Here is a 26,317-nt window from a genome sequence, read left to right on the forward strand (position 1 = left end):
TCTGCTCATCTGATAATCTTGTGACTTCATTTCTAGTGGGGCCCCAGCTGGGAGAAGAGAGTGACAGGAAAATGAATCTGTGAGTCTACTAAAAGCAAAGAGCTGAATTAAAAAAAAAACAACGATAGCCAAAGATAAGGTGAACGAAATGATGATGAAGGAAATTAGGGAGTGGATAGGCTTGGGTAAGGAGTAATGTGTAGCAAGTGAGAGAGAAAATACAGGCGAACAGACAGGACAGTATTTAGCTTGGACATGTATTGTGATTTTTTTTAACATTTAGTGGGAAAGGAAATTAGAGAGATGAGCTGTGTCATTTTAACTTCAGACTGGACTAGGAGTTCTATGGCATCCACTCATTTTCCTGTAAAAACATATCCATTGCCTGAGTTTCAGAGTTAAACAATGATATAATTGAAGACTATCCTTTTTTGTTTTTAAGGAGATTCAGGATCCACCAGAAAACCTATTCCAAATAGAAAGGAAATAAAGACTCTACATCTTTGTCAAGAGAGCAGCATTAAAATCTACATATCTTTTCACTTTATTTAGGTAGGACAAATAATCATTTGAGGGACCCATGAATCTATTTGGTTTGTTATACAGTCTAAGCCTCAAGCCATGAATTATTATGTATACCATAGTACTTTAGAAGAAAGTTGTGAAATTATTTGTTTTCTAGATGAAATAGCATACAATACTGTTCATGTTACTGATGATTTAAGCATGAAGTCATTATTTTTGGAAATAATTCTACACTTGCTCTTTAACACCAAATGTTATTACCAATAACACATTAAATACATAGTTAGGGAGTAAGATAGTATATCAACAAAAAATTAGAAAAATATTCTTTTGGAGAAGTCTATGCTTGTTATCCAGAATTTAACAAAGCTTTTTTTTAATTATTTTTTTAAATTGCTTTCTAAACAACCTTTGAAGAATATGGCTCTTTGTTTAAGGGCAGAGGAGTTCCTTTTGAGAAAAGCAAAATATGGAAAGAGGAATGACCCAGGTTGTTTACCCAAAGCAGCCCGTACTTCCTGCTCAGAGCATTTTTGCTTTTCCCTGGGGATAGCTGGCTTCCACTAGCACAAGAAATAAATTGTCCAGTCTATGATCTTGGACCCATGATGACCTTCCTATTTCCAAAACTACCCAGAATCCAGAAACAATTAGTGGATTGGAGCTATTGCTACACATAAGCTATCAGAACAAGGGAAATAGAGTATCCTCCCTAAAAACAAACCAAGCTATCATAAAAGGAACTCATTATAAAAGGAAGACAATGGGGATAGTCAGAGGGACTTCCTGGGGAAAAAAAATTCCCCTCATAAAGAAATCAAGATTAAAAACAAAATGATCTTACCTTGATAGGCAAGGCTGCCTCTCCCTTCCACAACCGGCTACCTTCCACAACCCTGGGAGCTTTATGCAATTGTTTTGAAAGAAAAAAATTTGTCTAACAAAAATAACCCCCAAAGCTTTGGAAGGCAGGTACATGTAATTGTTGTTTTACTGTTCTGAGGTTAATGATAAAAGGAGTCTGTGTCTAAGCCTCAGGGTTTTACGGATTTTTAAGTGCACTTTATTGAATTCAGAAATTTAGTATTCTTGATAAAAGGCAATGCAAAACTATAGACACCATGCTCCTGTACCCCAGAGTGAAACAACCTTATTTTCCTACGTGGAAACAGAGGGCAGGAAAGTCAGGCTGTGGTTTCTGAAGTCCAACCACCAATCTCCCTGTGCCATTCTCCCCTAGGTCCCAGCGCCACTCCAGCCACTCCCTTAACTTGATATCTGTTTACTTTAGAGGAGGCAGGTTTTGAGAACGGATCATAAATATCCTGGCCCAGTGCCCTAGGAGCCATGAGAAGCAAAACAACGTACTTGCCTGAAGATAGCTTTTATGATATTTAAATGTGTGGGTTAAATTTTTATCTACTTCAATAACTGTTTTTTTTTTTTCTTTGCTTCTTTAGTTTCCTGTCTACCTTTTTACTTTCTATTTCTGCTCCGAATCTGTGCAGGAAAATTACTCCCGGGGCTTATTTGCAGGACAAACCTGTAACGAATAGTTTACATTGAAGGCATCTAGACTCCTGGTACTTTTCGGAAATGGCAGGTGTGAGTGGCTGTATAAAATATTCTATGTTTATCTTCAACTTCTTGTTCTGGGTAAGTGATTTTTTTTTCTTTTAATGATCAATTTTGTGCAAGAAAAGAGATCTTGATATAAATATCCTAAAGAAGAACAGACTATACTAGAGAAATAGGGTGTGGAGGAAATGTACTAGCCACTTACCTTTTTGGATTTGTTTGTTCTCTCTGGTTATTTCAGTAATTGAAAATAAGGCAGAGACTCAAAAAAGTGTACTTCAGGATCAGTGAGGATAAACATTTGCTAAATGTTTTGATATTGTGGCAAAATCAATCATGGAGAGGAAAACATATCCTTTGATTGAAGGACAATCATTCTTAGTTGTGTATCAACCAGGGGGGTTCTCTGTTTAAGAGATCTGGGGGAAAAGCAGTCTGGCCCTTGGCTGATTCCTTTTCATATCAGTTTAGAACAGGTGACTGTTGGTTTGTGGGATGGCAACAAGAGGATTGTTTTCAGAACCACCATCCACCTAAAAACAAGGGGTCACAACAAGCTTGATTATTTAATTAGAAGAAGATTAAACTAGAGGGTCTGTGCTGACATTTTCTAGTCAGTATTTTGAGGTGTCATTAACCCAGTTGTAATCAAGAGGGTTTGTATTTAGCATCTTATATTTCTCTTAAAAACTCATTGATGCAGACATAGCCAATAAATGGGAAGTGGCATCTAATGCTGAAAATGGAAAAACAAGGTGTGAGAAGTGCAGGATTAGATATTGGAAAAACCACACTTATCCTTCTTAGCATATGTTGTGCAATTAAGGACTGTACAAGGATTGAGGGTGTGGTTCAAGTGGTAAGAGTGCTTGCCTAGCAAGCACAAGGCCCGATATTGGGGTGGGGGTGGGGGAAGGAAACAAAGTAGAAGTAGCTCAAAAATGTCTAGATTAAAAAACAATATTTTGTGTTCTGGATTAGAAAGTAACTTATGCACTATAAAGAAAAAAGAATCCTTGTTTTGTTTTTGAAACTTGATATATAGCTGGTATCTATATGTTGGTAAATTTTTGTCCTACTAGACTAATAGTGGACTTAATTAAACTTAATGACACACATATAGTTTTATTGTAGAAAATTAATTTTACATTGAATAATAATAAATACAAATGATATATTGTTAAGTTAAATAAATAAAAAGATAAATAAATAATAAAGCTTATTCTTTATACTTGCTCTGTTACCCAAAAATGGGCCATTTTTGAAAATGGTAGATAAAACTCTAGAATATATACTTATTTTTAAACAGTCCTGATACATTTCTTTCTTTGAAATATTTAAAACATTGGATACAGAATATAAAGAAATGTGTATTTTTTATTATTATACAGTACTTCTAGCAAACACGAACACAAAAGAAGACAGAGTTAGGCAATTCACTTGATCACTCAACCCTCACAGTCATGGTCAATCTTTCTCTACCAAAACTTCCATTCATTTCCCAACCCTATATAATCTTGAAGCAAATCTCAGATATATCATTTAATCTGAAAACATTTTAGTACATATCTTTGAAAGGTAAAATATTTTTCAAAACTGTAATTATAGCATCAGCATCACATTTTTTTTCAGAGCTGAAGACTGAACTCAGGGTCTTACATTTGCTAGATAAGTGCTCTTCCACTGAGCTAAATCTCCAAACCTTAGTATCACATTAAAAAAAAAAAGATTCCTTACTCAATTATGAAATAACCATCCAAGGTGTAAGTATCCATTTGAAAGTGCCTTGTAAATGTTCCCCTTTGAAGTGAGATCCAAAAATGGTCCACATACTGTTATTGATTGATAAATCAATATGTCAATATGTCAATTTTATTTTATTTTCATTTATTTATTTTTTCACGATTTTCTTTTAAATTGTGAAAATACCTTACAGAGGGGTTGTAATTACATGGGCAAGGTAATGAGTGCACTTCTTATCAAGCATTGTTGCCTCCTCCTTTGTTTCCCCTTCCCATCCCTTCCTATCTCTTCCTCCCCTCCCCTCTCCCGCCATGCCTCCCCCCTTCCCTTTCTCCTCCCCCCTCTCCCCGCGCCAAATTCATAAAGTTCATTTTTCGACATAACAATTTGCACATCTCATTGTTGCGATGGATCCACCTGTATCCCTATTTAAACAATTTGTTTTTTCCCTTCCCCTCCACAAATTATACCAACATCAAATTTAGTGAAAGCAGGGGTTATACTGTGGGGGAGGGACATACAAAGCAACAAAGAAATATCTTATAAATATGTTAGAAACAATCGCAAGCAAGAAAAAAACATTTGAGTCCTTATCTTGGGGTTCATTTTGCGTCAATTTTAATTTATAAATGTTCACTCTAACTTCATCTTCCCCTCCCCTTGAAATTTTTCACAGTGGTGTGCACATTTTCTATGGTCTGAATTTTTTTATTTACACAACCAAGATATAAATGAACATGTTCCAATGGAGGGATATGGGGTGAACATATGCAGCAGTGGAATTCAGTAAGAACTATGTTAAAAATGAACTAAACTTGTGGGCGGAGACAAGAGGGAAAAACTGAGAGAGAACAAAGGAAGAGGTGACATTGTCCTAAGGAAATATACTCATGGTCTGACTTACAAAAGGACAACCCCTCGGGTACATCACCTTTATAATAACAATTTTAAAAATCCCCCTGAAAAAGAACATGTTCTCCTATATTCTCTATATGTTAGTAGTTGCATATGTTAGTAGTAGTAGTAGATTTAAGATTTTTATCTTTTTTGGCACAGCTACTTCATAAGTTATATTATTCCATTAGGAGTTTCTTGATGTATCACTTCTTTGGGAGATTATACTCCATTGAGAGATTGTTATCCATTTTTAGTTTATTTAAGAGTTTGAACAAGTGATATTTTAGTTCTATCAATTTTTCTTCATTTATTATCTGGGACACTTTCAATAAGGAGAAAATTCTCAAGTACTGATGTATTGTTTCATTACTATTGACTTTGTGTGTGTATAAAAAGGGACACATATGTACATATATCACACATAGCATATTTCATAAAAGGTAATACATATTAGCATACATACTTCATTCCTACTCGGAGTCAGGATTATCTATTTAATATTAGAGTTCAAGGTCAGCTGAAAGATCTCTATCAAGCTGCACCCTGACATTATCACTGCTTTCCTGGGAAACTCTGAGAATTTAATGGTTATTATCATCTCTTTGCTTATCTCATAACACAAAATCTTTCTGGTGTGGCGATTTCAGTTAGATAGTGCTAAACACCTGTAAGTTTTCCCATCACTATCGTGGGATTATGATTTCTGTAGACCAGATCTTGAAAGGAAGTTTCAGTGAGAGCAGTGGTTTTAAAGGCTAATGATAACTTCTAAGGCAATACATGACATCTATGTTTTAAGTAAAAGTCTAAGCAATAGGAGTTTCTGGCTAGGGAATGCTCTTATTTATCTTCTCCCATCTCCCCTCACCCAGAGCTCTCAGCTGGAATTTTATGATCCTTCATAGGAAATTAGCAATTTGTCACATTCCTAATGTTTACCTTAGTAAAATTTTAACGGTCCCACTGATGTGGTTTCCTTGTAGCTATGTTTTCAATTGCATTTTTTTTCTGGGTATAACTTGTGAAACTAAGCTTTTATAAAGTAGATCCAGATGTTGAAATATCTCTAAGATACGATCATTTAGTCAAAAGTTACCAGTTTCCTTTGGGAGAGACCTTGAGACAGGCCACACAAATAGGTCATGATTTCCATTTGTTAGAATTACTAACTGCAGGGGAAATTGTGAACTGAAAACTATTCATGCTGGAGGTTTCTACAAATTAGAAAATTCAAAGTTCTATTGAAAAGTTGTAGGTAAAACCTTATTTCCCTGAGATTTATGTCAAAAACAGATAAAACATGCTCTGTTACTTCTGCATCTCTTAGCTAGGTTATGTCTGGGAGTATTACAGATGCGTAGAGTTTCACAGGGGCTTGAATAAACATGGAACCTGGGGCCTGCAGCTGGTAGATGCAGTGTAATAATGGCCATTTTTATTTATAAAAATTTGTTTTTTAATGTTAGTATAGAGGTGATGTACAGAGGGGTTACCGTGACATAAGAAGAGTACATTTATTGTTGGACATTGTTACCCCTTTCCTTGCACTCCCAAATTTTCCCTCCCATGCCCACCCACAAGTTATATAGTTCATTTTCAACATAGTTTCCAGTGAGTACCATTGATGTATTTGTTCACCGTTTGTCCTTCCATTTCTGTGGAGAGGTCAGCTGTTAACGAGGAAAAGCAAAGTGAGCTAGTATGTATTACCAGTCTCTCATGAGGCAAGGTGAGAAGCAGCCAAGTAGTTCAGAAAGCCAGCTGTATTAGCAAGTGAAGGAAATCCATGCAGGAGGAAGCTTGAAGAGAGGAGAAGGTAATTAGAACATGGAGTACGTCTAGAAGCCAATGTTTTCATGGTCACCATTGCATCTTAGTGGTCGTTTGTGCCTCTAGCTTTGATAGACTGCAATGAAATGATTGCAGACCTAATTCAGAGGAAGGGGTACAAGAAAGATAATAGGACATGGGGATGGGAAAAACAATAGGGCATAGTTATATTTCACTTTCTCAGTTGATGAAATGCCCCAAGACAAAGATAGAAAGGAGTAAACTTTGTAAATACAATGTTGACTGCCATATATAATTAACACTAGTTGAACTAAGACAATTACAGTGATTGAGAGCTCAGATTAAACATTTGCTTCTTCATCCCATACTTAAGAAAAGTATTTCAATAGACATTGTACACACATTTTAATGAGATAAAAATATAGCACTACTCTACATAGTGGTAAATACAGTGATCAGTGATACATTTTGAAACAGGAATAAATAGGATAGCAAAAGTTATGATAAGGAAAAGATTCTTCTACTACCATAAATGAGTTGGAATGGGAAAAAGTTAATTCACACCATCTGAGACCCAAATCCGAAATCTACTTATTGTGACCTTGATTATGGCCATTGACTTTTCTGGGCCTAACTTTCTGCATTTGCAAAATAAGGATGACAATTTAACCTGGAAGGGTCAGTGATGGAGATAAGCTAAGGCATGTTATGAAAGCCTATATAACCAAGGACTTAAAACAACAATCCAGTGAGTATTATTTACCTGATTCCAACCGTTATCTTGCTTTTTGATTTAGTAGTATCAAAATCTTGTGTAATATTTTATACATGATGGACTTCTAAAATTAAATACAATTTTACTGTTACTCTGACCCTCCTCTCTCCTCACGATACAAGGAATCTGTGGAACAGAGACAATATGCCTACCCTAAGGCTGGCCTCTACTTTGGACATTTGAGATCCTGAATCTCTCCACAGATAGCCTCAGACCTATTTCCAAGGACTATATGAGCTTGTTTCCAGGGATATATTTGGGGAGCTGTATTATAGGAACGAGAGAGAGTGTTGCAAACTTATTGTGGGTTTATAGGCTGAGCTACCTACATTCATTCCTAAGCTGAAGTGTGAAATGGGCCTGGGATTGACTCTTCCCTGACCACTTTTTCTGGTAGGGAAATCCAAGGATCCTGAAAATTTTAAGTCAAACCTTGTTCTTCAGGCCATTAAGCATATGTCTTTGTTAAAGGAGGATGTTAGGACACATTTTGTTCCCTGAGCTTATGATCTTAAGTTATAGTTTGAAACATATGGTTGTGTGCTATTATTTGTTTTCTTGCCCTGGGTTCTTTAAATACAATGCTGTACTTATATGAAATTTGTGCCTTCAAAACAACCTGGTAAGAAAATACCTTAACTTACATCATGTTAGAATTCACAGGATATAAGAGAACAGATAAAGTGCTGATCATGTACCTCTCTTCATATATTCTAAAAGAACATAAATTTTAGTGATTACTTAGGCCCTATTTGTGTCAGAAAGAAATAGATTTTTGCACCAAAATTTAGAATTGTTTAAAATTGGACTTTATAGCAGTGTTCTGGATGTTTTGTTTACTTAGTAGATTTGGAAATGCACATGAAGACAGCCATAAAGATACACGTATTATATATTTAACACTCGTGCAATAACCATCATTCATTTGGGATCTGTGCTCTGACAAAGAAATGTTTGAGCCCTCCAAAACCCCAGTGACCTTTTAGTCTCCTTGCTGTTATATACAGTTGAGAAACAGGCCTGCCACCCCAACAGCACTTTAATGGTTTCTCATTAAGTTTGCCATGGAAATAAGGTCAAGGGCTTTCTTATCTCTTGGCTCATTTGGACTAATAATAATATGGCTCACTACCCACTCTTGCTACTGGCATGGAATTATTAATTTTCTTTCATTTTCAGTACTTTCTCAATATAGTTGACAATCATACAAAAAAAGACAAAGCTGGGAAGGAAGGAGCAGGGATGATTAAAAACATATTAACAGAGATGAGGACAAATTAGCATTTTATTGTTGATCTATATTCTGGATAGTCTTTCCATTTTCTTCTCACACTTTATTATTTTCATCTTCTGCTCTATATTAATCTGGTTGGGCTACCATAAGAAGAAAATCCTGGGGGAGGTGGTGGAGATGGGAAGGGATGGGAAGGGATGGGAAGGGGAAACAAAGGAGGAGGCAACAATGCTTGATAAGAAAATAAATCATTTAAATAGTAATACAGGTGGACCCATTGCAACAATGAGATGTACAAGTTGTTATGTCGAAAATGAACTTTACAACTTTGGCCTGGGGGTGGGGGGGGTGGGTAGGAGATGGGAAGGGATGGGAAGGGGAAACAAAGGAGGAGGCAACGATGCTTGCTAAGAAATGTACTCATTATCTTGCCCATGTAATTGTAACCCTTCTGTACAATATTTTCACAATAAAAAAAGAAGAAAATCCTATAGAGTGGGTCGTTTAAACTACAAAATTATTGTTGCTGATGTTGTTATTGTTGCTACTACTACTACTGCTGCTACTACTACTAACTACTACAGTTTTGAAGGGGAAAAAAACTGAAGAGCAGGCAGCTGGTCAATTGAGTTTCTGGTACAAGTCATCCTTCTGGCCATCTTATAAAATCTGACATGGCCCTTTCTTGGTTATGTTAAAGAAAGCAGAGACAGATCTATGTCTCTTAAAAGGCACAAATACTATTGGATTTCCTGAAGACCTCATTTTATTATCTCCTAAAAACCCCATCATCAAAATTAGTCAAATTGGAATTTAGGACTTGTATGTAAGAACTTTTAGGGACCCAATTCCACCACATACCACATGAATAAATACCCAATATTACCTAATTTCTCAGAATGCTGGTTCAGACTAATTGCATCCTAATTGCATCTGAGGAAGGCTGCCCATGAGGGCTGCATGAAAATCACGTTGATTCTCTAGAATGAAAAGGAAAAACAGAAGTCAGCTCTGCAGTGTCCACTCACTGAAGGCCTGGAGGACAAACATATGAACCTCATTCCTTTCATAATCTTGTCATAATGCAGTAGAACACAGCATCATATTTCTTCTGAATTTCCACTTCTAGTGTAAAAAGTTTGAGGACCAACCCTTAAAGCCAAACTGGTGGAAGAGCTCAGAGAACCAATATGCTAGTCTATCTTCAGACAATGGGGATAAAACAATTTAGTGCTAATCGTGATTCTAGAAAGATCACTCTTGAGAGAAAACTGTACTTGTAACACTGGTCAACACTTTTTAAACTGATTTCACGATGTTAAGACTATGACCTTTATATAAGATTTTCTTTAGTAAGACAAGAATGATATATTTTAAACATTCACTTCTGTTCATTTTCAAAATGTTTGAAAAAAAATAGAGAAATTGAGATGGAAAAGACAGTTCATGTAAGGATCTGTAAAATAATTTTGTCTCATTGTGAAGATTGAAGTTGGAAAAGATATTCATGTAAGGATCTGTAAAATAATTTTGTCTCATTGTGAAGATTGAAGTTGGAAAAGATATTCCCAGTTTCTGAAATAAATGAGCACTCTAGCTTTTCAGTTTATGTTTATAGATAATGTTCAGTCGTGGGAAGATTAAAAGTTTTCATTTTAGGGGCAAATATGGTAGATTTTATAAGATTTATGTATGATTAAATTTCTAAAACAGTGGAAAACTGAAATAGTTACATACAAATAGTTAAAGTTTCACAGAATATCCTACTCTTACTCTCTAAGTATTAAGTTTTCTCTTTGACAGTTTAATAAATACCAAATAAGAATGATAATCACTACACCTACCAGGATAATTAATGTAATTTTTACTTAAAACTAAAAGTAAGGGCAGCTTTTAATAAGTTTAAATTTATTTGTGAAAAGAGAAGGAAAAGAAAATGTCAGGACTAGGAAGGTGGCTCAGTGGTAGAGCACTTGCCTTGCATGCCTGAGGTCCTGGGTTCGATTCCTCAGCACGACATAAGCAAAAAGAAAAAAGCCGGAAGTGGCGCTATGGCTCAAGTGGTAGAGGGCTAGCCTTGAGCTGAAGAGCTGAGGGACAGTGCCCAGGCCCAGAATTCAGTCTCCACGACCGGACCCCCCCCCAAAAAAAGACAATGTCAGGGAGAAAATCAAATGCCAAACAAAAATATTCAGTTGGTATAAAATTAAGGGGAAAAAAATCCCAGAGGATCTCATTATTATTTGACATAAACATTCCCTCACCAATTTATCAATAAAGAACTGCTGATATGAGCTTTTATCTCCATTTGCAAATGATATTAGGTTTTAGTTGAGAGGAGGGGAATGTAGAGGAGGGGAATTTTCAACTCCAGAATTGTTTTAGCTTCATGTTCAGTGTGTAAGATCATTAAATTGCATATGTTATTTCATGACTGGTAAAAGCTTTTGGGTTCAATTATTTTAGAATGATTTCAATTGTTTTGTAGAAGTTGAAGCATGTATTGGGGGTGGATTGGTTAAAAGTTGTCATGGATTTTCATGATGCAACTATAACCTCTCAGGATTTAATTTCCTTATTCAAAATGAATTTAGATAGTTCAGACCTAGACGGCCATAGAGTTTTCTTAGAGAACACATATTCTATGGCCATTTGGCTACTTATTGTGCTCCATATGCCTTAACAAAGCCTTTGACTTTATTTCCACTGCAAACTTAGTAAGAAACTATGAAAAGTGCTGCTGGGGTTGCAAGCCTGTGTCTCAATCATGCATGATGACAAGGACACTACAAGGTCACTGGGGTTTTGGCGGACTCTGACATTTCCTTGTCAGAGCACAGAAAGGGCAGAAACATCTAGAAAGTTCTCCATAGCCTTCTGTATCTGCTATATTACCTGAGTTTCTCCCAACATACCTCTCTAATAAAGCATCTTTGATTTGTTTTGAAGGCATAATCTATATCTTTTTAAAAAAAATCTTGAAAGGCAAGAGTTTTCCTTACACTAAAGTAAAATGTGTTTCATGTTTTATGTGTTGGCCTTGGTCCAAATTAAATAATCTGGTAAAGTCATTAAGGGAATTTAAAACTTAAAGAACTATTCTCCATTGTTCCTTTTCTCCAGATAAGCTTTACTATCTGAAAGAACTTATTTTTAAAAGAGCTTATTTTGGTTCAAAAGTATTGGTTAATATGTACCTTTGTGCTTAACTCCATTTTTTTTTTTCAAATGTCCTACTGTTCAGTGTCTAGCCTAACTTCTATTTCCTCTTGATTCTTAATTAAATATTTGGTGACTAGTCTATTGTTTCCTTCTTTATAAGATAGCTTCTTAGAGACAAATGCAGGGACGTACTAAGTATACATTGTCACTAATAAAAACAAATGATTGGAATAAGATCATGGAAAAGAACATTTCCCACCCACTAGAGACAACTGCTTATCTATAGATCTGCAGAGGGATTGTGAATGAGAAATAGTCGTTCTTTCTAAACTTACAAGTGAGTGTGGAACGTCTCAGTGATTATCGATAACTGGACATGTATCATATATATCTATCAGATGTAATTGCATAGTTATTGATAAAACATTGCAAGCAGATAGAATGGGTTATTATGTGGAATTAGTGTTTTAATCAATTTTAGCTGTACTCTAAACAATCTTTATTTTTTACCTGCAGATATGTGGTTGCTTGATCCTGGGAATATCAATATGGTTACGAGTAAGCAAAAATACAAAAGAGGTAAATACAGAAATAAATGTGAATTATTCTGTGCCAAAATAAGTTCAATTCTTATAATAATATGACAATAATTATAATAATTTCTACAGCATTTTCTTAACTTCTTAGTGTAAATTATTTGTATTGGTATATGAGTTTATAATTCAGTGAATCAAATTTCTTATTATGTGTTTGGCACTGTGCTGGATATGAAATAGTCCTGGAGAATAAGAGGAAGTAGTGTTTGAAAACTAGTAATATCTCAATAAAAGCAGAAATCATAAAGAGCTGAAGTAGTAATTTCTCTCCTTCACTATTTAAGGCTAGCCTGATGTCTGGCTTGAGACTACAGATCACCTGTGCTATCTTGATTGGTCCAAAAGGAATGTAGATAGATGGAAGTTCTGTTGGAGAAAAGAATATGAATCTGGATTCTAATGGCAACAAAGAGGAAAGAGAGTTGGTGTTTATTTGTCACAAATGGCATTGAAGGAAGGAGCTGGGGATATACAATTTACTGCCTATGTCAGATTAACAAACCTCCACTCACCTCCACTCATCACCAAACACCTTTACATGTCCAAGCAGAGTCTTTAGTAGGTTTGGAAGAAATTTACTTAATAGAACCCAGCCTTGGAACTCCACATGATGTAAATTCTATGATGCTAACTTCCTCTCACAAATACAGAAGGAAGGGAAAGAGATGTGTGTGTGTGTGTGTGTGTGTGTGTGTGTGGGGTTGTTCCTCAATGGGTTGAGTAATTGCTCGACATGTTGAGTAATAGCCTGACACTATCATCTAGCTTCTTTTCTTCTTCTAATCCTTTCTTTCCTTCCTTCCCCTCTTCCTTCCTTCCTTCCTTCCTTCTTTCCTTCCTTTCCTTCCTTCCTTCTTCCCTCCCTTCCTTCCTTCTTTGTCTCTGTCTCTCCCTGTCTCTCTGTGTCTCTGTCTCTGTCTCTGACTCTGTCTCTCTGTCTCTCTCTCTCTCATACCTTTCTCTCCACTAGAATGTTATTGTTCTTTATGCAGAGCAGCCCATTTATTCTTAGTTGATTGAACTCTTCACAGGATCACACTTATTGCCATAACCTTTCCTCTCTCAAGAAGAATCTTGATTGCTACTTAAATATTATAAAGACAATATTAAGCGAGTGAGGAAGACAATCCAATTCTATTAACCTGTACTACATCATTGTATAGCTAGCTGCATTTTATTTATTTATTTATTTATTTTGTGAACATACTGTACAGAGGGGTTACAGTTACATGGGCAAGATAATGAGTATATTTCTTATCAAGCATTGCAGCCTCCTCCTTTGTTTACCCTTCACATCCCTTCCCAGCCTCCCCCGCCCCCCCACCCAGTCCTCCCTGCCCCCAACCAAAGTTGTAAAGTTCGTTTTCGACATGACAGCTTGTACTTCTCATTGTTGCAACGGGTCCTCCTGTATCCTTAAATGACTTGTTTTTCCCCTTTTCCTCCACAGATTATACTGACATCAAATATAGTGAAAGCAGGGGTTATACTGTGGGGGAGGGACATACAAAGCAACAAAGAAATAATCTTATAAATGTGTTAGAAACAAATGCATGAAAGAATAAAAAACATTTAAATACATATCTAAGGGTTCATTTTCCTAACATCACATTATCTGACCTTTTCTGTTTGACTCATACATATACTAGATATTGCAAATAAGGGAAACCATGGGACCTATGTTTCTTTGGCTTACTTCACTTAATATAATTTTTTCCAAGCCTTTCCATTTCCTAACAAATGGGGCAATGTCATTCTTTCTGATGGAGGCATAGAATTCCATTGTGTATATATACCACATTTTCTTGATCCACTCATCTACTGAGGGGCATCTGGGTTGCTTCCATATCTTAGCTATGGTAAATAATGCTAGCTGCATTTTGATACCACCTAGTGGAAAGAAAGATTATAAACAAACTAATGCCTGCTCTCTTTCCTTTCTTGAAGAGGTTTGCTTTTCTGAAAATGAATATCTCTTCACCCTTGCCCCTCTCAACTTTCTTTGTGTCCCTGGAGAAGCCAGAGACTCATAGGGACAATTGGTTGTTTCCTCATTCTAGGACTGACTCACCGTGGTGAGAAACTGGGCGGGGGACAGGTGTGGCAAATAGTAGATAATAAACTCCAGTTCATTAGAATTTCATTTATTATTTAAACTGATAAGTGAAATTGGGTGCCTGATGGCCTAGAGATGTGACGTTTGAGCCTGAGGAGGATGGTATATGACAATGTGCATACGGCTGACTATGGCTTATAATCAAGCACAAAGATCAACAGTCTTTTTAAGATGTGGGTTTAACCTGCGTTTTATTTCATTATTTTATTTCTGGTGGATCTTTTCTTCCTCCTCGGTGTTTGTCATGAATAAGCTTAGTGTTTAGTCTGTTAAATTACACACATTGAACAAATTAAAAGAGCACCGTTATTATTTTTTTGCATCTCACAGACACATTTTATTCATGCCACGTAAGAAGTGGTCTCCTACAAGTATATGTACAGCGATGTTCCCTGTTCCAGCTAACAAAGCGTGATCAAATGTGCAGGCAGACTGGCGTTTCCCCTGGTGCAGAGGAGCTAATGATGGCCATGAGAAGGCGCAGGAGTGGAACCTTTTAAAGCCTTACTTCTTTTATCAGCACTCCTGATCCTATACACGATGATCCCATCAACCCCATCCCTACCCAGATCTCCTGGTAAACCTGGATGTAGTAGGGTTTCAGGGGTACCCGATATTTTTCATAAAGCTTTGAAGCATCCCGACAGGATGGAGGGTGTAGACCCACCGTCATTTTTTTTTTTTAATTTAATTTTATTTTATTTGAGAACATACTGTACAGAGGGGTTACAATTGCATGGGCAGGATAATGCATACATTTCTTACCAAGCATTGCAGCCTCCTCCTTTGTTTACCCTTGACCTCCCTTCCCAGCCTCCCCCCTCCCCCCCACCCAATCATACCCCCCCTCCCCCCCACCGACATTGTAAAGCTGGTTTTGACATGACATTTTGTACTTCTCATTGTTGCAACAGGTCCACCTGAATCCTTAAACGACTTGTTTGTCCCCATCTTCTCCACATGTTATACTGACATCAAATATAGTGAAAGCGATTTTTGAGCAGACGTAACTCCATAGCTGGGGGGAGGGGGAAGTGGAATTAGACAGCATCTTTTTTAATCAGCTGTCAGCTGATTATCCAGAACAAAAGTCAGAATATGCCAGATATTCTTAGCCAGGCTGCCTTATATGAATTTGGCTTGATTTATATTTATTTGAAGTTGGTGGCAAAAAACGAAGAGCTAAATTTTATTGTTAGAACTAAAGTAACAGTGTTACCACGGAAAATATGAGCCTAAACACAGAAAAGAAGGATGATGCCGAGGTGACATTTCTTTCTTCAATAGCGTCTTAGTGAGACTCTCTTAGAATAAACTCCCATGAGGCAAAATACAAGGGTAACCATCATTTCCTGGAGATTCTTTCTAATCCACAGAGGATCTTTGAGTCTTCAACCTTCAAACCCAAAACTCCTTTTTAGAAATCCCTCCATCTTTTTTTTCTTCATGTAATTTTATTATTATAAAGGTAATGTACACAGGAGTTATAGTTATGTCAGATAGAGTACAGTTCCTTTTGAATAATGAACAGTGTTACCCCTCCCTCACTCCCAGTTTTTCCATCCCATCCCCACTCACAAGTTGTATAGTTCATTTTCAACATAGTGTCTAGTGAGTACCACTGCGCATTTGTTCACCATTTGTCTCCCCAGTTCTGTGAACCCCTTATACTCCCCCAAACAGATATATGAACAAACAAGACAAAAGGAAAGGAAAACAAAAGCATCAACAGAGAACAAACCCTTTCATTTCCATTTCCTGGAGTTTATTTCAATAAATATTATTTTATATTATCAGAGGCACATAGGTGTTACTCCTTTGGATTCCTCTCCTAAGAATATCCTCCTTTTGTATCACTGTGTGTCCTGTATAATTCTTCATAACCCAATGTATTATTTTTCTTTTACCATCCAGTGTATTTACTTCTAGATTTAGAGGTACCACAAATGAGGGAAACCATGCAATCTATGTTTCTCCATCTCCCCTCATCTTAAGATACACATAGACTCAGTGTTTACCCAAGACAGCTTTTGAATGTCTTCCCTTTCTCTGCTGGAACAAACATCTGAACTCAAATTTCCATTTTAGTCTTCAATAAGAATAGACATTTGTTGAGTGGGACTTGGCTCAATGATTCATACTTACTCACTGTCCGGTACAGTCTCACAGAAGTACCTGCCCAGGTGCTACTGGACTACTCAGTCTTCAGAGGCATTTGTTATATTATTTCCAGCTCTGAGATATCTATTTTAATTTCTTATAACCCAGCTAGAGATGTGTTAGGGTTTTTTTGTGTGTGTTTACCGATGAGTCTATAGAATTAACCAATTCTATAATTAACCAAGTGCTTTTTGGCCACATCTTCAGACCCTCTAATGTCATGCCTATTGACACTATTATTTCCTACCTTCCATCTTCATCAAATGGTTTTTTTAAGAATCCCCCAAACAAAAATACATAGACTAGAACCAAGCTTTCAAAATATGTAAATTGAAACATTATCTGTAAGCACACACTCCTGGAGACAAAGGAAACTTTAGAATTTACAGACCTGACCCACTTTCCTTTCAAAAATGAGAAACTGGCCTGAGTGTACCTGCCTGTCCTAGAGTTACAAACTCTACTAGGACTCTGAGTACAATATGGATCTTTGTTTGAAGACTTTAGTAATTTCAGTTTATTTCTTCCTACTGATTGCTGAATTTAAAAATGCCTTTAAAGGAGAAAGATTATTTGTCGTGGCATTAATTCGATTAATTAATTAATTAAGAGGTGACCTCCAGGCTGTAAGGTTCTGGATAGTGTTTCTGAATGAACAGAGGAAGTAGCACCTGCGTAGTGCCAGCTCCATAGACAGAGCTTGTATAGCAGGCACACGTGCTTATTCTTTTTTTTGCGGGGGGGGATGTTTTGCTTTAATTTAATTTATTTTTTTACAAGTGCTTATTCTTTAACTGCCCGTGTATGGAGGGAGAGTGGGAGAATGAGGGTAGGTAGTATTATGAAGGTATTTAGGTTGTTTGGAGAAGCACTGAATAAAAGACCTTGGGATGTTATCTTCCATATCCCATTACTTAACAGGCAAAGAGAATAAAGAGCTTTTTGAGGACTGCTCCTTCTGGGAATGAGAAGAGAGACTCGATATGAAATATCAGGAACTGTATTTCTTTTTTGCCAAGATGCAAGGCATTATTATTAAGATAAAACTTCCTCTGTCCCTGTACAGTCAAGTCCTGCTTTCCTTCCTGTTTTGCCCAAAGGCAAACACTGCTTTGATTTTTATCACTGAACATTTGCCTGTTCTTGAACTTCATATACATCATCGTGTTTGCCCTTTAAAATATGGCATTTTTTTGCTCACCACAATGGTTATGAGGTTATCCATGTTATATCTATGAGTGATTTGAAGAATTTGGGCATTTTCCTCCCAAGTTAAAAATAATTACACATGTTCTATAGTGCTACATTAGGTACAAATACAAACAGTTTGACTAAAATCACATCAAGAAAAGTGAAAGCAACTTTCAAAACAGCTTTAAAAGATATTAAGCTTCTTCCAAAAAAGCATAATCTTCATATATTTCTTTCACAAGTTTTATACCAGGTCATTTGAAAACATTTAGAAGTTACAAATAAGCACAAAAACAATCCTTCAAAGCCAAGCAGGAACAATTATTATCTACTCACTGTGTGCCTAACCCCAGGGTGGTTTCAGTATATTTAGGTAATATATATATATATATAAACAATAAAATCTGAATTGTGAATATATCTTCATGCAATTAATTAAATACAGCTTATTCTTCAAGTCATAAACAAAAAAAGAGTGTTCTTAGGATAATTGGAATCAAATGCCATACCTAAAAGTTTGATTTAAATAAAAACTACTTTAAAAATCTATTTCTACCGGCATCCTACCTTGTACCGTGTCAGGAATAGAAAGCTTTTACAATGACAATTTCATACTATCAGATAAATGTTAGGTATAAAGGTTGACTTTTTTTTTCTTGGAATTCACGAATTTAAAGTTAGAGCATGGGTTCTCAGATATACTCACATTTATAATCTAGAAGTAATAAGCCTTCTCTTGTGTGCCTACTATGTGACTGGTGGCTTTGTTCTGAGATCAGGGAAGTGTTTCACGGTGCTAGAACAGGGCCTGTCCCATAGTAGGCACTTAAGAGATACCTATAGAATAAGAAAATTAATATGAAGAAATGGAATTTTTACATCATTAAGCTCTTTTTAATTTCCAGGTCTTCACTCCTGAGGACTCTAGCGGCGACCCCTTTGTTGCCGTGAATATCCTCATTGCTGTGGGTGCTATCATCATGATTCTGGGTTTCCTGGGATGCTGTGGTGCTGTGAAGGAAAGCCGCTGTATGCTTCTCCTGGTGGGTTTTCCAGACAAAACTCCATCCCCCCCAAATCCAACATGTCAGTTCAGTAGTGTAATCCATCTTGATCAGTGTCACCCCATTCATCACGCTCCCCTCCAACCTATTCCTACTCAGATTTCAATTCTGGAGGGCTATTTCCTGCCCCAATTTCAATCAAAAGACACCTAAAATTGATAGGACATTGACTTCTGTTCAGAGGCTTTGATTATAGAAGTTAATACAGCTTACTTAGATTTGGTTTATTTTGGTTTAGATTAGAATATATAATATAATATTCATTACATTCATGTATGATTCCAACTTATCTCCCTTTAATACTAGATAAATTCAAATTAGTCTTAATCAGTAAAGTTTTACTGGCACTACTTTCTTTAATCAGTATATGAGGCAAATGCTTCTTAGTGACAATGGAACTCAAATCTGCAGTTTGTTACGCAGGGTGGGATGCATGAGAATTGTGGTTAATGCTTTTACTATAGGACAATCCAGACCATAAAGGGAAGTTAATGCCAAAATGTCTGCTGCTATCGCATGGAAGATAACAGATACCCTCCTTTTTCTTCTTCTAGTTTTTCATAAGCTTGCTCCTGATCCTGCTTCTGCAGATAGCAGCAGGTATCCTAGGAGCTGCTTTCAAATCTGAGGTATGTACACAAATGATATTTCATACTTTTGGGGAAAGCCTAAGACATGGAAATACTACCTTCTGGTGTGAATGATTTAACCTTGTTTTTCAATTTTCAGTCTGTTCGAATGCTGAATGAAACACTCCACAGAGATGTAAAGCTTTTGAGTGAATCAGGGGAGGATGGCAAAAAATTCCGGGAAGCAGTGAGTTCATTTCAGAAAGAGGTAATTAGAACTTATTGGTCATTTGGGGAGCTGAACCTAATTCTTTCATTTAATTCCATAAGGAATGAGCAACTGTATCCATTTTTGCAGATTTTGATGTCACAATGCAGTAAGGAAAACTAAATAATTTTAATGTGTTTCAATTTCCTAATTATAATCTGAAGATATTTAGATCAGATTAAATTAAATTTTAATTGGGCCAAAGAGCTAATTGTTCTAATATAGAATTTACTATATAAAGGCAGTTTGTTGAGGAGTCGCTGTCTCATTTTCTTTCTCTTTACCTTTCCCTCTCTCTCACCTTCTCACCAAGTTTTTACATTGGGTGGCTCGTTTAATATTCACAACATCCCTACGAGGTATGCTCTAGCTTGTTTTGCATTGCTATAATAAAATATTGATGCTGAGTACTTTATGAGGAAACAGATTGATTCAGTTCACTGCTCTGAAGATTCAAAAGCATGTCGTCAGCAGCTGCACAGGGTCCTGGGTAGTGGTAACACTAACTCATTTTTGTAAAACTCCTCCCCTACTACCAACACTCCTTAAGATAATAATAATCTATTCATGTAGATGAAACCTCAGTCACCTAATTATCTTCCAAAATGTCCTACTTCTTAAAAGTTCCTTAACCACTACATTGGGAACAAAATTTCCAGCATAAGGAACTAGGGAAACCATACTCAACTCATAATAGATGGTAATAACCCCAGAAACTTTATTATAAAGACAAGGCTTGGGATTTTGAGAAGTATGACAATGAACCAGTGATAAGGTTGGAATTTGAATACAGATCTAGCTGACTAGATTATTTTGTTTTCATGAGAACAACCTCCTCCTCCTCCTTCTTTCCACCTTCCTCCTTTTCCCTCTCTTCCCTCCTCCCCTTCCCCTTCCTCCTTCCCCTCTCCCTTCTCCTCTCTCTTTCCCTCCTTTCTTCACTGTATTTTTTTCTTTAGAGTTAAATCAAAGCATGAGGAGACAATGGAGGTATTCTGCAGTAAGACCCCTACTCAATCTTTTAAACATTACTAGACATTGTTCCCTAAGGGAAATACTACTGGAAGCCAGGTTTGTCTATTCAAGGTTCTTTGAGCAATGTTGTCTTTCTGTCATGCAGCCATTGTTTCCCATCCTTAGAGTGTACTCTCAATGAATACTGTACTCTAAAGCTTGACTTAAATAATTATATTGTGGAGCACCTCTTCACCATACCTCTTATTCAGAATTTGCTTCATAGTAAACCACATACACTATTTTGTTCTGGTACATCATGGACTTTCTCAGATTCTTAGAGGTGCCTGGATTTTATATTTTATAGGTCATCTAGCTTAACTTGGAATTCTTCAAAGTATTTTGTAGTCATGGTTTTCACCACTGAAATATTGAAGATTTGAAAGTTTACCAATTTTTTCCCATCTCATTTATATTCAAGTCTGATGACTGATGGGTTCTTTCCTCATTTGAAATAAAACCTACCAAAATTTAAGCAATTTAATTCTAACTTATTTTGGATTTTGAAGAAACACAAAGTCTATAGATACATTTACATGTGGCAGCTTGTTCTTTTAAAAAATGGCTGTCATTTGACCCCTCAAGGTTTGTTTTTCAAGTGGAAACATCCTTAGTTTCTTCAGCTATTTATCAGATGACATTTTATTTATTTTTTTCCCAGAACATTCATCAGTTTCTATTTGGATAGATTCCAACTTATGGAAATTCTGCTTAAAGCATTATTTCCAAGAACCAAAGCCTGATATGGGTCAGTCCCATTTAACTTCCTCTGTGTTTTGAACTCTTCCTATTTTCCCTGGAGCTGCATCCTTAGATTACCTCCTCTCCTGGATTATAAACAGGATGTATCAAGCATCCTTTATCTTCCCCAATAAGCAGACCTAGGACAAAAGGAATAGAGATAATCACTGGGCTTCTGGGTTAGGTCCAGAGTCACATTTGCTGTACATTGTTCCTGGGATTTAAAGTCTCACTGCCAAATGTGAGTTATACTAAATGATTTCCTCCTCCTCCTCCCCCTCCCCCTCCCCTTCCTCCTTCTCCTCCCCCTCCTCCTCCCTCTCCCCCTCCTCCTCTTCTTCCCCTTCCTGTTCTTCATTTTTTAGCAAGTTCCCTTGATATGTTCTTAGTTCTATGCCTGAAGTTCCTTATAAATTTACATTTGTTTTTCTTAACTTTCCTCTTTTCTTTCCTTGTTTCCTTCCTCCTTGCCTCCTTCCCTCCCTTCCTCTCTCCCTCCCTCCTTTCTTTCCTTCCTTCCATTATATATATTTTTTTTTTGAGGAAGGATCTTATTCTAAATGCTGGTGATCTAGAGCACAAGGACGCAGGACAAAAATTGAAGATACTGAGTGGTTTTGTTTTCTCTTCAGATTTTAATGAATTTCCACACATATTCCCTGTTAACATATGTTAGAATGTTCCCCTTTTGCATTTTTGGTGATAGATATTTATTTTGGAGATGTTTTATACATTCTCCATGTAAAGTCTTTTTCATCCAGCTGTTACAATCTTTTGACAGATATGAGCAATTTCCTAATTTCTCCTACTGCTAATGTAGAGAACAGATATGTTGATAAACTTTAGTTTTCCTATCACTTCTCTTTTATGTTTCTATGCCTCGTTAGCAATCTTTATGTATATTATATCGAGATGTATATTATGTATTACAATAATGAACTGATTTTTGTGTATGTGTGAGAGAGAGAAAGTAAGAAAGAGAGAGGGACAGAGAGATTTATATCATTTTTTATTTGAATTTTATTGTTTTTTTAAAACTGTTTTTTTGTAAAATTCAGTCTTTAGGCCAAAGCGCAAGACTTTATATTTGCCTAAGCTAATTTGTTAGTTTAAATCCATTCTGTACAAACTTCGAAATACATTCTGTTATCTAGCCTAGACTCTATAACTAGTGTTGAACAGATACTAACTGTGGCTTTACACAAATCATGGGTAACAATGAAAAGATCATGTTCATGTGAGAACATAATAGAATAACAACAAGTGAACAACAAAAACAAAATTATAGCTGCTAATGGATATTATTAAGAGCTTTCTGTAAATCAGACTCTGAGTTAAACTCTTCCTTCCTTCCCATGAGTTCTCTCATTTCTACTACTAGCAGCTGTTACTATTTGTATTTTAGAGATGAATAAACCACGGCACCTGAAGTTTGAATAACATAATTTACATGACCATTCAGCCATGAAGCTAAAGTTCTTTCAGTATTCTGGCATTTTAATGCATCAAGGCCTGAAGTACTGGTTTTGTTTTCTTCACAATTATTTCCTACCATTTCTGCATGAAGAGTCTTTTCCCTACTTCGAGTATTTAGGAATAAGATGTGGGAGAATGACTTTTCTCACTTCCATCTAATAATATTGTGTGCCACATGCCTTGAGTCATTTGGCTTATCACTTCCTTGTTTTACATCCTCAAAAATGGCAACAAGTCCTCTTCCCCTATTCTTTAGTGTCTGGTTGTGTTTCAGTTTATTCCTGACATTTTCCTAAGCGCTCCATCCTTCGTTTTACTTGCTATTTTGAACATAACCAGGAAAATTCAATCCCAAACAAGGTCACAGAAGCTTTCTCTTTGGTCTGTGAAATGGCTCTCAACCCTTTTCCTTCTTTCCACTAAAAGTGACCCCTGATTGTGGGATGGGAATTTTAATCTTTAAAACTTGTTATCTCTTCTGAGCAACAGTTCTAATGAACTCTCTGGTAACTTCTTTGCTAAAATCCCAAACAAATACATCTGACTCTGCTCCTGCTTTTGCCATTAAATTTACCATGTAAGGTTTTGTTTGTTGTTTTCAGTTTTCTCAGATTTTGGCAATTGAGCCCAATTTTTTCTTCATCATTAAAGTGAAAAAATTCCTTTGTTGTTGCTACTCTGTTCAGAGAAGTGGGTGAGGTCATTTACATTTTGTCTTAACATATGAAACATTTTCATAATGACATTTAGAAGAATGTAATTCAGTGTATTAATAATGTTTTAAGCCTTCTTAGTAACTGCTTTCCATTCTGCTTTCTACCAAATAGCTTCAATGCTGTGGTTTGATCAATGGAGCTGCTGACTGGGGAAATAATTTTCAACAAATTTCTTCCTCATGTGAATGTCCAAATACATCAACTGATACTTGTACAATTTATGAAGGAAAATACGTTTACAAACAGGTGAGAAGTAAATCTCAGAATAACACGTGGTTCTGTTGTTTTCACAATGGATGTACAAAAAATTAAAATGCAGCAAGTAAAATGGGAATCATGATATGAACATGATAGACATTACTCAAGAAGAAAAAAGTCTAGCTAAAAAAAGATAAGTAGATATTAAATAATGGAAGTACTTCCTTTCTTCTGAGTTTGCTATCATGTAAACCCAACTTTATTTTATTTTTTATTGTAAAGATGATGTACAAAGGGGTTATAGTTACATAAGAAAGGTAATAAGTACATTTCATTTCAATTCCCCTTCCCCTGACTTCCTTCCCCCTCAAGTTATAAAGTTCATTCCCAACATAGTATCTTGTGAGTATCACTGTTCACCCTTTGAGCCATTGCTGGTCCTTGAGATGTGTGTGGAGGAGGTCAAGGGGAGGAAATATGCAAATGAAGAGATGACGAAGGGGAAGATGTAGTCATAGTATTCAGTGCCTAGCCTATGAAACTAGGAATACTGAGGGTTGGATGGAGATGGGATACATACGGAGAATGATAAAAGAAAGCAGTTATATTGATCAAGATGCATTGTCCTCCTAAACTGACATGTTGAATGATAAATCTCTTTGTACAACTACTTAAAGATACTAAAAATATCATAAAAGAGTACATAAAATATATGTGAAAAGAAAGGGCTTGTCATTCAGAGCCCTAGAGTCTAGGTGATGTTAAATGTAGCTGTTTACCCAGTTTTGTTGCAATAGAGAAAGAGCTTTGGCTATTTAAAGTTAATATAAATAAAAGACAAATCTTATCTTTTTACATGTTGTAGATGTCACATTTTTGTAACTTCTGGATATCAATGTGTACTTCTCTTATTTCTGTTTTTGATTACTTCATCAAATATTTATTGATCACCTCTTATATGGCCTCTCTCAACCACTAGAGATATATCCTTGAATAGAGTTCAATGTCTACACTCACAGAGCTGATGATAAAATAGTGAATGGAGAAAAGTAATTAGGCAACTTCAATCTAGTGAATTACTGGTTATGTTTTGATGGAGTAGACACACTTCTTAAGTCCCCATCTAACGAAGTCTCTGAAGCTCAGAATATGTCTTTATATAGGATGGGATATTTGGGCTTTTTCAAGCCCTATTCCTTCTGCCTGGAAGAAATATCTCAAAATGACAACTGCCATTAGTGTTTCATTTATTTGCTATTATTCTTTAGTGCCTACTCTGACTCTATCATTCCTTGTTTGAATCAGACAAACTTCTAGATACTTCAGGAGATTATAATTTAGTTAGAGAGGGACACATAAAAGCTATTACAATAATGAATTGATTTCTATAATGTTAATGATTAGTTTAGGTCAGGCATTGCTTTGGTTTAGAAACTACTATGCTACTAAGTTTAATAGATAAAACATCTGAGGGAAAATTTCTTACTACTAATCACTTTGTCATTGATCTTATCAGAATTGAAAAGCCTGTTCTGAAGCATTGCTATCACTAATATTTAAAATAACTCATGGGCCAGAAATTATTTTCTAGACTTCAGTGATGATGTGTTATTTTACTGTCAAAACAGTATCACTAGAAAAGTTCTATTCTTACACTTTATATTCTTCCCTACTCCCCTTATGCCTATCTAACTTAATCAAAACAAAAGATAGAAGTGAAATAAATATAGTTCAAAGGCATGTAATTTCTACTTAGGATAATGAGGAAATTGGCAACTCATTTGCAGATAGACACCTATCTCCTATTAAGGTTTCCATTTAAAAGTGTCTTTCTCAAGATAGAATCTGAAAAACCTCTTAAGAAAAGATACTCCCAGCAAATACATACGTAATTCAGCTGAATCTAGACTGCTGGCTGCCATGTTACCTAAAAGAAAGGCCATAAATTCATAAAGTGCTTTCATCTACAGCGTTCTTTGCAAGAAGTCTGAAAAAATAAAAGATTAGGAGAGGTCATAGTTCACATTTTTTCCTCTCTCTTCAGCCAAGATAAAAAGTAACAGGAGAGAAAATCACTCAAAAATAACAAATGTGACAGTAGATAAAATCATTAATCTCATAGTGAACTGTAAATAACACAATCATCTTAAATGTTTACTACTTTGGCTCAGATGTGAATGAGAAATCCATTATATCAAGGAATGAAGGAAAAGACTTGGTCTTACAGAGACCTTTTATTTTATCTAGCATGTAGACACATTTGTCAGCCTCTTACACATAAATGACTCTCACAGGGTAACATAGTCTGTGGTATTATAAACAATAGCACTATCACATTGGCTAGTATTTGTATTATTTTAAAAATTAACCTTGCAGTTTATAATTGTTGGAATCTTTTGAATTGGTTTGAAATGTTTTGCAATTGGAATTGCATGCTAGATTGTATAAAATTTTAAAAATCTGGTAGAGAAGCATCTTTCTAAATAGTTTTTCCTATCCCAAG

The 26,317-nt window shown here is 36.0% G+C and overlaps 1 protein-coding gene and 1 pseudogene across 1 annotated transcript in view; one reads left to right on the forward strand and one right to left on the reverse strand.

The window, feature by feature from the left end:
• The first annotated feature begins 1,740 nt into the window (after positions 1 to 1,740).
• Tspan8 (tetraspanin 8) overlaps positions 1,741 to 26,317 on the forward strand; it is a 31,057-nt gene continuing 6,480 nt past the window's right edge. Inside the window, exons 1-6 of the mRNA XM_042699027.1 lie at positions 1,741 to 2,181; positions 12,222 to 12,284; positions 18,674 to 18,811; positions 19,387 to 19,461; positions 19,562 to 19,669; positions 23,728 to 23,862. Of these exons, the coding sequence (XP_042554961.1) occupies positions 2,122 to 2,181; positions 12,222 to 12,284; positions 18,674 to 18,811; positions 19,387 to 19,461; positions 19,562 to 19,669; positions 23,728 to 23,862 (579 nt within the window). The 5' untranslated portion in view covers positions 1,741 to 2,121. The remainder of the gene's footprint in view (positions 2,182 to 12,221; positions 12,285 to 18,673; positions 18,812 to 19,386; positions 19,462 to 19,561; positions 19,670 to 23,727; positions 23,863 to 26,317) is intronic.
• Positions 14,829 to 15,056, reverse strand: LOC122124283 (annotated as a pseudogene).

Source organism: Dipodomys spectabilis, unplaced genomic scaffold (assembly GCF_019054845.1).
Source record: "Dipodomys spectabilis isolate Male_0828 unplaced genomic scaffold, ASM1905484v1 ptg000234l, whole genome shotgun sequence".
Classification (NCBI taxonomy): domain Eukaryota; kingdom Metazoa; phylum Chordata; class Mammalia; order Rodentia; family Heteromyidae; genus Dipodomys; species Dipodomys spectabilis.